The sequence below is a fragment of the Hevea brasiliensis genome, chromosome 14 (assembly GCF_030052815.1).
Source record: "Hevea brasiliensis isolate MT/VB/25A 57/8 chromosome 14, ASM3005281v1, whole genome shotgun sequence".
NCBI classification, from domain to species: domain Eukaryota; kingdom Viridiplantae; phylum Streptophyta; class Magnoliopsida; order Malpighiales; family Euphorbiaceae; genus Hevea; species Hevea brasiliensis.
Genome location: NC_079506.1, coordinates 32,217,363 through 32,229,657, shown reverse-complemented (window position 1 = coordinate 32,229,657; position 12,295 = coordinate 32,217,363). Strand labels below are relative to the sequence as shown.

Sequence of the window (12,295 nt, the reverse complement as noted above, 5' to 3'; positions counted from 1 at the left end):
AATGAAAAGGCTACTTGCAAGCAAGTCATAACAACCTCTTCATCAAAGTACTTAAATATAGATCAAACCAGGGAAGAGGTGGCCATTTGTGTTCACGTGACACAGTCATTTGGTCCTCTCTATGACAAATATCATAACATTCTTTTGCTTGAGTTAATATCTTACAAATTGAAATGAGCCCTTTGACAGCATTTGCTCATGCTTCAACATCTCTCTCCTCAAGGTTATCCTACAAATAATCCTCCATTGCATTACAGCTAATTATACTATCAAGTTATAGATAACAGGAATTTTTTGAAAGAGGTAGACATTTATTTGATTAAAACCTCAATTGCACAACAACTATAAAGATTTAAATTCAGATCTTGTCTAATTTCATGTCCATATTAAATTAGCTGAACATAATGATATACACAAAGGAAATGTAGCTAACTAAAATTAATCAATCCATTCAAAAAAACTCACATTCTCTATCCTCAAGATTCTGAAAACAACTAAAAAAAATTACACTATAAATTATACTTTACATCTTCCAATAACCAAATAAATATCAAAATCAATATCTTATGCAATATGTAATGCATCTAAAAAACTCTTGCTCGGATTAGATTTTTTCCATGACGTCCAAATGTTTGCTTAGACCTGGTAATAATATATCACAGGGGCTCACCCATATATCTTCTCATCCTTCAATTTACTCTAACAAAGGATATGGATTGATCTGAAGAAAATGATGATGCCATCACCCACCCTAACTCATCTTCAATGATTTTTTATGACCAGTGAGAAATGTGAAGCTCTTGAAATGAACGACCCCTTAATGTCGTTCAGTCTTGTGGTATGCATGCGGACTAATTTTTGGCTAATTTGATATGCTTTATACATAACTTAGGTTTGTTTCTAGTTTTCTTTAATTGTTATGGATTTAAATAGCCCGAAAGAATCAACCCGGACTCCAAGTGACTTTTGGACAAAATTGACGGGCCCACGTATTACTAATTTCTCAGAAAATTTTAAATAAATATTAATTAAAATCCACTATGAACAGTAGGTTAAAAATAATAACAAAAATACAATTTCATTTTCATTTTCCTGTAATGAAATTGCAATCCACATGTCATATTTTGTTTTCTTCTGCTTCTTGGCTATGTTTGTTTTGTCTGAATTTCGATTCTGAGCACCGTCCATTAGGGAAAGAGGGAAAAATCTCTACAATTGCCCAGAAGCAATGTTTGGTAGTGGTGGAGGTGGAGGTGGAGGTGGAGGTGGAGGTGGGGGAGGCAGCGTTTATTGGGGAAGGAAGGGAGATGAATTCAAGGGAATTGTCGTCATTTTCGCCTGGATTTCACTACCTGAGAATGACCTGAAGAGCTACGTGGATTTGTACTCCTCTCTTGGTTGGAATTCGCTTGTTTCTCGTGCCGATTTTCTCAGCGCGTAACACTCACACACTCTCTGTTTGTTTACTTAGAAAATGAGGGAAATGATGGGGAAAAATGATTTCTTTTTTTTTTTCTTTTTGGGTATTTGGTGGAAAAGGGGTATTGTTTTTAGGGGTTATGTTAAATATCTTTCTTACTTTTCCTAGACACCAAAATAATGCCATAACGAGATCTATAGTTTCTTTGTGATGATAGTTAGTCAGTGATCAATTAGAGTTTTGTTCTGTATGCGCCCATTTCAGCTATCATAAAGTTGTTGCTGTTGAATTATAGTGAAGTAAATGATGCTAGTTCTGCAACTTTTGAAAATGCCTCCCGGTGGGTTCATCTTTGAATGTACCTGGTGCTACTACATATTTCGCATTATGCTTCTTGGTATTAAGCATGTGTACTGGGTCTCCAGAGGGATGTTGCTAAAGTTTCTTGTTTGATGTTCTTATCTGTGGAATGATAAGACATTACCGTCTGAGCACTCTATTTTTATTTATTGTTTTTTTGTCAACCTTGCTGAGGGAGAGATTGAATAGGATCTTATTTTATTTAGTTTTACGTTTTATGAATTGAATCTAAGCCATATGATTGAAATCGGATGGGTTGATAGGGCAGGCTGCCGAGCTATGAAAATCCTTTGGTTATGATACAAAGTTGTCAAGAAATGGTCCATGCGACAAATTGGGGGATGGAAATGTTGGAGGTTGGATGAGTGGCAGCACTACTACTCTACTAGGGATAACCATATGACATTTTTGACAAATGCATTATTGAAGAATTTGGATCTAGCTGTAATTGATACAAGATGAAGAGGATGCATGCATTACCGCAGTGAGAAGAGTGGTCTGGTTCACTTTGAAGCTGGTAAAAAGATAGAGGTCAAAAGCCAATTGGTTGAGGCTATGGAAGCCTTAAAAAAAAAAAAAAAAAAAAAAAAAAAAATCTTTGTTTAGATCTTAAAGAAGGAAACTGATCCTAGAGAATACAGAATTATGATAAAGAGTTCTTTGAATCAAGTATCTAAAGGCTTTCTGATGAGGCTAATCCGTTATTTTCTTTTGTTGTTGATTTATTTGAAGATATATTTTGTTTAAAATGATCAATTTAAGGAGGGTAAACTTATGGTTTAACGTAAACTCTTTTGAATATATTTATTAGATTGAAATTGAAACCCAAAAAAAAAGAAGAGTGTATTGAGAAATAAAATGGTGCTCAAGTTTTTATCCTCTTCCTTTACTTTTGTTTGGGTTGGGGAAGTTATTGGCACTTGAAATTTTAGATTATTTTCCTAAGAATTTTAGATTTGTGCATGTTAACTGTTGAATGATAAAACTTTGTGCAGATTTTGTCCTCAAAAGGCCTTGTCGCTTGCATATATTATCCTCAATGAGCTTGTTGAGGTCAGTTACATGGATTTTTTAATATCAGATGTGTAATTAGTTTTGAATTTATATCTATGTGTTTTATGGAATTCCATTTGATGCAGGGGCTTTGTATTTGTGGGAGCCCATAGTTGTGAAATTAAGGCCTTTAAAATCATAAATCTACTTGACATGGTGTGGGATCCCATACAAAATAATTGCGAGCACAGTGAGATGAATTAGGCTGTTATTAGCTTTCAATATTTTTGGAAGTACTGCATAAGGTAAATACCTATTGGTTATGGATTTGCAGGAGCTAAGGATTAGACCATGTCCAATTGCTTTTGCTGCTTTTTCTGGTGGTCCCCAAGCTTGCATGTACAAGGTTTTCCAGGTAAATTTGATACAATCTTTTAGAAATCTAATTCTTGTGGAAAATAAACTGCAGCCAAGCGTCTTGTTTGTTTTTCCTATAATCCTGATGGGTTGGAGATCCTGTCCTCATTCCTCAACCTCTCACCCTCCATCCCCTCTCCTTGCTTTGCTGATTTCCCCCTTCCAACTTTGTCAATGAAAATAATTTTGCTGCACAAAATGCAGATCATTCAAGGAACATGTGATGGTGATGGTAATCTGGTAGGCATTTCTCCTCTTTATTTTTCTTTTCTCTTGTTATTAAAGGTCCATCAAACTTGTTCACTTTTTAATTTGTTTTCTTTTTTACTTCTTATCTTGTGTAGGATGAGAGTCGATTGCTCAGAAATTGTGTTTCTGGGCATATCTATGACTCTAGTCCAGTTGATTTTACAAGAGATTTGGGTGCCCAATTTGCTCTGCCCCCTGCCATTCAAAAAATGCCTGGTCCATCAAAACTTGTCTCTTGGTTTGTAAAAGGCATTACTTCTGGTCTAGATGGTTTATATCTTACCAGGTTTGAATCCCAGCGTGTTGAGTACTGGCAGACTCTGTACTCTTCAGTTGTAAGTTTCTAATTGGCAATGAAATTCACTAATGTTGTAGTTTTGCTATTTTAAACCATTTGATTTTAAGTCCTTCTCTGTTATATAGGACTTTGGGGCTCCATATCTAATTTTATGCTCAGAAAGTGATCACCTTGCACCCTATAGAAGTATCTTCAGATTTGCTCAATGCCTACAAGATCTTGGGGGAGACATTAAGCTTGTGAAGTGGAATGTTTCACCTCACATTGGTTTGTGCAGCCTTTTCTCTCCAATACGAGTTGTGCATGTGCAGCAATGTTAAATGATAAATACTCTTACTGCTTATGTTCAGTGGCAAATCCACATAATCAAGAAGGGTGCCAACCACAACCTTTATTTGTCTATTAAAATTATATTGAGAGTTAAAGGGTTGAGAAAATAAATTCAAAAATATAATATATTCTCCTAAAAAATTCAAATTGTTGTACGGACTACATTAGTGAATTCATTGATTGATTTTCTTTTTCATGCTATATTTTTCTTAAACAATTTTAATTCCCAAAATTATTATGCTCCATTATTTTGTTAGGATGTTTTAATTATTTCTCTTTATTGAATATCAAATGACGCTCTTTTTTTTTTAATTTTTTTTCATTAGTGTGTTAGTATAATTGTTTGCCTTTTTAGTTGGTAGACTCGTAGATGTGCCTATCATTATTAATATTCCCCAATTTGATTTTGCATGACAATTTTTTTGTCCACAATTAGAAAATTATTTAGATAGATAAATTGTGGCAAATTGAAAATTCATTTATGAAAATTTTGATTTTAGTAATTTATTCTTTATATGTATAAAATATTGTAACTTAATAATTTTATATTTGAAAATATCCTTTATATTATAGAATGCTCTTGTAATAAGCAGGGCAAAGCCAGAACTTCAAATTGAAGGAAGAAGGGACATGCGGGGGGTGCCCAGTGGTTGTTTTTGTTGGGGGGTGTGTGCGGGGTGGGTGGGTTTGGTTGCTCAAATAGATATAGTAGTTATTTTTTGCTACTACAATAGATGAGTTTTAGGTGATAATTCCTTCTTAAATATTGATATCCAGCTAAAGTTTATGCTGAGGTGAAGACTGAAAGACTGGATAACTTTTGTTGAGTGACAATTAATGAGAACTTAAATCCAAACCATATGATCTCTGTTTGGAACTTTGTTTATGCTGTTGATGTGTATATTGTGCTCAATATATTTCTCAAAAAAAAAAAGAAGAAAAAAAAAAAGATGGGCTGCACCTCAAGATTACTTTAAGTAAAAATTAAAATGTTTGATGAATCTGAACAGTACAACAATTGCCAAAGGAATCTTTAAATCAGATGCTGTTCTTCTTGACTGTGGCCTCTGCTTTCTTCAATTTATTTTATGATATTTTATTTTGATGTTCATTTTCTATTATTATTAACTATTTTGTAAAATTATTTTGGTTTCTCTCTGTACTGTGGGTGGACTTAATGGCTGTATATAGATTCTACCAAAAGGAATAACTGAGTAGTTTAATAGACAGAGTGAGTTGACACGGCTGCTATCATATATTTGATTTGTGTCAACTCCAATTAATCTGGAACTATGAAGAGACAAATGTTGCAGTATACAATAGGATCAACTCATACCATCACCACAATTGTGCCCATCATTGTATTTGACTGAGACAATGACTACAATTGTGCCCATCATTGTATTTGGCACACACAGAGAGAGAGAGCAGTCTTACTCTGAGAGAGAGAGAGAGAGAGAGAGAGAGAGAGAGAGTAGTCTTACTGAGATTTAAATATAAATAACTGTTCCTTTTTTACTACTAACTGTTCCTCATTCTCTTTCTTTGACATTCTGAAACTGTAGTAATAACATCCTGTGATGTTTCAGGTCATTACAAGCATCATCCAATCCAATACAGGGCCGTTGTTACTGATTTTCTTGAGAAGGCAGCTTCAGTTTATTCTCAAAGAATCCAACAGCTTAGAGAGGGAGTTGGCTTGGATGGTGTGCATGATGAGATATCTGAACTAGTCTGCAGCCTCCAGAAAGCAGCAGTTAACTCAAACAAAAGCTTAAGAAGTATAGCAGTTGGACCAGGTGACCACTTCTTTGTTCCAACTTCAGCAGAATATCACAATAATAGAGAGTCAGAGCCTTTACAAGATGGAAGAAAAGAAATGTCTGTTTATCTGCCCCCCTCCTCCAGCATCAATGCAAATAGTGTTCTTGGGCAAATGCTCTTTGATGTTTGTGTCCCCAAGAATGTTGAAGGTTGGGATATAAGAGTTTCAGGTTCTTTGAATGGCCAGCCAATTGCTTCTGCCAGAAGGCACTCACTTATTCATGGTATAAAATGCACTCGTCGCTCAAGATTATAGTTACATATGGATTAATCTTGACAAGAAATTCTACCAATGGCTTTACATGCATGCATCAAAAGCCTGGAGATCACAAGCAAGACTGAACCCTCCGAATTCTGCACAAAGAAGATTGGCAACTGAGTTACAATGGTGTCATCTTTTTGACATTTTATGTGACAACTTGATTCTCTAGCTTCTGGGCCATTACTCTGGCGTTAAGTGTACAGGTAGGAAAAAAAGTTGATGGCATGTATATAGTGAAATACGAAGGTAGCTTGGTATGTACTGCATGTTATGGTGGTCAGATAGGCAACTGTTCCTTCCAAGAGAAAAATAAAAACCATGCTAAAAGGTGCCTTAGAAATGGGTTTTCTTAGTGCCCTAGATCAAGATGTTAGAGGAGGTTTCAGTGGAGAATGTATAAATGTCTTTTCGTATGGGACTCCAGTGGTAGGATGAATTAGAATATGTACATGTAACAGGCTGACTCTATTACCGAGAAGTACCTAATGCTCTTTTTCTAAAGAAAAAAAAATGTAATTATTATTATTATTATTATTATTATTATTGTCTAAAATTATTATTATTATTATTATTATTATTATGGCCGTGTAAGTGCCATTTGAATTTGGGGGAAAAAGTTCAAATCAATCGCTGAACTTTTCGTTGAGACCAAATAAACCCAAATTGGACTTTTCGCTCAAATAATTTCGGAACTCTCTGTTTACATCTCGTTTGCATCATGGTTTTTTATGGTGTCATAATATATGGTATGGCTTCTTTACTTATTTGGGAAGATTGTTCTGTTGTTAAATGATGATTTCTAAATCATCATTTGATCGTAGATTTTCAAACAGTCAATTTGGTGGGTGGGTTAGGATAGTTTAAAAATTTTATATTATTATTTTCTCGTTATACAATTTATAAAATTTAATTATATTTTATTTTAATTAAATTAAGTAAAATATATTTATAAAGCATATTTAATGATTAATTAAAAAATATATATCTTTAATTATTATTATGATATTATTTATAAATTAATATTTAATTTAAATATCTTTAAATCATTTATATATTTAAAAGGGTAAAAAATATTTTAGTAATTTTTATATTTATTTTACATAACGTCTTACTTAATAAAAAAATTATTAAATTATTATTTATCATATTATTTTTTTAAATATTTTAACAATAAAAATTATATAATATGATACATTAACAGTTCATGTTACATTCAATTCAAACAGTTGTCGAGGGAAAATAAGTCCAACTCTTGACAAATAAAAGGCATTTTCTAACATGTGCTCAAAGAAACAATTTTAAAAAAAGAGAACTTTTTTTTTTGTGACAGGAGGGAGCAAAAGCTCAAAAGAAACTACATTTTAACAGTTCTAGAATATCCCACACCAAATTTATCATGGGATAACCAAGGAAGGAGACTAGTGGGAGGTTGTTGAAACTCATGTAGACCAAACGGAAGAGACCCGGCAAGAGTAGTAAGGCAGTCCACTACAAAATTACCCTCTCGCCAAATATGACTAACATGGACCACCCAATCAGATTGAAGAAGAGATTTGATAGCCATAACTAAAGAGATGGCGTTTCTAGGAGGATCAGTCACACCTAAACCATCTGAACCACTAGTAAATTGTCACATTCAACTAGCATTTGCTGGATTCCTAACTGTTCGGCCAGATTCAAACCTTCAAGCAAAGCCCACAGTTCAGCATGTAAAACAAAACATCTTCCGAGATTCACTGCAAGACTAGAAAGCCAATTTCCATTATAATCTCGAATGAGAGCACCAGCAGTAGCAAGATTATCCGAGCTTTTCATAGAACCATCACAATTTAATTTCCACCATCCCATTGAAGGAGGAGACTAGCAAACCCATTTATACTCTATCCGAAAGGGACTAACAATCCCATCACCCAACTACCCAATGGAGTTAGTCACATTAGCGGCATAATTCAGAACTTCATAAAGGAGTGAATCCATGGACAGAGACATATCACGAAATAGGAAAAATTACGTCTATTCCAGAGTTTCCAAGTAGCAATTCCAAAAAGAAGGTGCCAAGAACGACCATTGCTAACAATCAGATGACGGCTAAGATTATAAGCAGCCCAGTCCTTAGTCGCCATGTGAGTAAAAAACTGGTTAATATCACCTTAAGGCAAGAAACCGGAATAAAAAGCAAAGGCAAAATTACAATCACGAACCGCATGTAATGAAGATTCATCCAACCTAAAACACATCATGCAATCACCACTGGGAGCAAAATGACGGCGATTCCTTTCAGCGTTGGTAAGCAAACAATCATGAGCAAGCAACCAAAGAAAGGACTGAACTCTGTGGGGACCCTTCCAGCCCCAAATTCTCCACCAGTAGATATTAGAAGAGAGATTAACTGCTGCTAAATAATTATAACCAGTTTTCACAGAATACACTCATGAAGAAGAAAATCTCCAACAAAACTCATCTTCGCCAAGAGCAGCATTAGGAGGTAAAATAGCTACAATGGCTAAAATAACATGTGAAGGGAGATAGGAACTAAATTTCTACCAATCCCAGGAACACTCATCAGTGACAAAATCCTTAATTTTACTTTCCTGTAAAGCAAGAGGAACTGGAGAGGTCGTTACTTCTAGAAGACAATTTTCACCCCGAACCGAAAAACGAATCCGTTGCCCATTCCCAACAGTCCAAGCTACACCTGAAAGAATATAGTGCCAAGTTTCACAAATCCCATGCCAGAGAACTGAACTACTAGCCTTAGGCTTGTTTGGATAGGGCGGGGGAAGTGTAATTAATAGAAGGATAAGGGAGGGCAAGGAAAAGAAAGAGTGAAGAGAGTTATAATAAAAAAAATCTCATATTTGGAAAGAGGTAAATTAATGAAAAATTAAGGAAATGTAAATTATATTCTTCGTGTTTGAAAAGAAGTGAAAGAAGGATAAATAATTATTAGAAGTATAAAAATATTCTTTTTTTATTAGATAATTTATTAAATGGTGAATTTATTATGATAAATCTTAAATTTATAAATAATAATGGTTTACTATAAATAAATCATAAAATTAATAAATCAAAATAATAATGGGCAAATCTAACAAAGATTGAATAAAAAAATGATTATTTAGAAAAAAAAATGATAATTGAAGCATAATAATTGAAGCAAACTATAAAGAATAAATAAAAAAATAATAATTACAGCAAACTATTTAAAAACAAATGATTGAAAGCAGAGAAATTATGTTTGGCCACTTGAGAGAGAAGACATTTATTTGTAGTGGTATGCTAGGTTTATTTTTAATGGGTATAATTGAATTTTTAATAAAAAAAATTAAGCATATAATAGAAAAATAAAAAATAAAATAATTTTCAGCTCTCACCTCCCCTTACTTACACTCTAATTTGGAGTATAAAAAAAATTGAGATTTGAGGGATAAGGGAGGATAAGCCTTACCCTTACTTACCTTTATTCTTTATTAACTCATCTCTTTTCAAACATGGTATAATAATTACTTATCCCTTTTTATCCTTATTTACCCTTTCCTCGTCCCCACCATTAGGAACAGCCACAACATCCTGATTAGCATTGGAATTGTATTTGGAACAAATAACTCTAGCCCATAAAGAATTAGAATTGTATAATAAAGCCCAACCCAATTTCATTGAAAAGGCCGCATTCATGTCCTGAGAAGTGCAAAACCCCAGACCACCCATATCCTTGGGTAATTGAACCGTGCTCCATTTAACCAAACTCAGTTTTCTATTGTTACTCGTAGACCCCCAAACGAAATTACAACACAATTTATCAGCTTCATCACAAATGTGAACTGGCAATTTAGTCGTTTGCATTGCATAATAAGGGATCGTGGCCAAAGCAGAGTGAGCCAGAGTGATTCTGCCTGCTGGGGAAAGTTTCTGAACATTCCAATTAACAACTTTTTTCTAGGGATAGTAACAGGTAAGCTATGGATGAGAAAATCATCTTATCCGAATTCGAACTTGATTAATATTTTTAAAATTTGAACTCGTCTTAAATTTAATTAAAATTTATTCTCAACTATTCAAATTCATCTCAAAATAAATTGTTATTATTCAAAAAATACTTAAATTTATTTAATTTTATATATTAAATTAATAATCTATATAAAAAATTATTTTTATTAATAATTTATATTTTAAAATTTTAATAATTTTATAAAATATTTTAATTTTATTTTATATAAAATAAAATATATAAAAATTTATAAATATTATTAAAAATATATATATTTTATATTTAATTAAATATTTATATAAACAAATTCAGGTGACAGATACTCAACATATAAAATTTAATTTTAAATTTGATTATATATTATCTAAATTCATTCTATTAAAATTCAACCAAATTAAATAGTCGCAAAAATCTGACAGTTCCATCTCTACTTCTTTCACGCTTTCTCTATAATATAATTATACGTACTCCTCTTAACTCTGGAATGTAGGATGAGAACGCCGAAGATCATCTGTCTCTAGAAACCTCGAAGATCGAGTAAGGGAGCGACGCATAGAAACTGAACATTCTTAGAGAAAAAAATATGTGACTTACGAAAATTCACTTTCATCCCAAAAAATATATAGAAATCCTCCAGCACCCCCATTCACCACATTCAATTGTTGAGTAGAAGCCTCTACAAAAATAATAAAATCATCAGCAAAGAAGAGATGAAATAGAAGAGGACTATCTCTTTTAAGACCGAGAGGTTTCCAATCACCAGCATCAAGACAAGCAGTAATTAAATGTGGAGGGATTATTAGGTGCACCGGGTGCATATATAACTTTTCTCACAGTCATATGGGACTTACTCCCTCTATTATATGCAGGAAGGACTTACTTTTTGTGAGACAAAGAGTACTATTTTTTAGTACTTCGTGTACCTAATAATTAGCCTTAAATGTACCTAATAATTAGCCTTAAATGTGACAGCCTTCTCCATACAGAATACAAATAAATAAGGAAATAGAGGATCTCCCTGCTCTGCTGGGTTTGAAAGGGTCAGTCAACGAACAATTCCACTGAATCTGCATGGTACTGGACGAAACACAATTCATAATAAGATTAACAAAATCTGAAGGCAAACCCGCATCAATCAAAGTATCATAAAGAAAACTCCAACGAACACGGTCATGGGCTTTCTCCAAATCAATCTTAATAACCATATAACCCTTGCGTCCAGTTTTATTCCGTAGAGAATGAATCACCTCCTGAGTGATAATGATATTCTCCGTTATATGTCATCCAGGAACAAAGCTAGTCGCGTAGAACTGATAAGAGAAGGTAGCACTTTCTTCAGGCGATTGGCTAAAATTTTTGTAATGAGTTTATAAAACACTACAAAGACTAATCGGGCGAAACTGAGAAAATGAAACTAGAAGCTCCACTTTAGGAATAAGAACAATAAGAGTATGATTAAAAATACTAGGATGCGAAACTCGCCCAAAAATTCTTCGAATCTCCTCACAAACAGAGACACCAACAGTGCTCCATTGAGACTGAAAAAAACCAGCAGGTAAACCATCTGGGCCCGGCACCTTCCAAGGTCTCATCACACAAACAGGAAGGAAAACATCCTCGTAGAGGGAAAGGAGGATAATCAATCAACTCTTCTTGATATAATGTGGAAAATAACTCAATGGCCATGCTCTGTAATTGATTCTGCTCCGCCACCCAAGTACCATCAAGACCCTGGAGACGCTTAATTCTCTTCTTCTTCATCCTCTGAATAGCTTTAAGGTGAAAGAAAGCACGATTACAATCACCCCAGTTTAGCCAGTCACATCTAGACTTCTGAAACCAGAGCATCTCCTCCTGGGCAAGGATCTCATCCAGTTCTTTCTTCAACTTCATTTCTAACCTCTCTAAAGAACGGTGAGGCCTTAACTCCATTGCTCGCTGCACACCAGCTAGTCTCGCAACAAGCTCATTCTCTGAAAACTTCCCTATTCCAAGTCTTTAACTTGGACGTGAAATCACCGATGGTGTAAGCGTTGCTGCCATTATCCTTCCATTCGGGTTGAAGAAAATTCTTAAACTTCGGATGAGATATCCAAGAAGCAAGAAAATGAAAGGCTTGTTATTGGCAACAACAGGCTGAAAACTACAAAGTTG

General features: G+C 34.0%; 1 protein-coding gene across 1 annotated transcript; it reads left to right on the top strand.

The window, feature by feature from the left end:
• The first annotated feature begins 1,129 nt into the window (after nucleotides 1-1,129).
• Nucleotides 1,130-6,631, top strand: LOC110668335 (uncharacterized). The gene is made up of 7 exons (XM_021829527.2): nucleotides 1,130-1,437; nucleotides 2,776-2,833; nucleotides 3,108-3,188; nucleotides 3,395-3,430; nucleotides 3,535-3,774; nucleotides 3,863-4,004; nucleotides 5,657-6,631. The coding sequence occupies exons 1-7, from the start codon at nucleotides 1,229-1,231 to the stop codon at nucleotides 6,145-6,147; spliced, it is 1,257 nt and encodes a 418-aa protein (XP_021685219.2). The 5' UTR covers nucleotides 1,130-1,228; the 3' UTR covers nucleotides 6,148-6,631.
• Nucleotides 6,632-12,295: the final 5,664 nt, after the last annotated feature.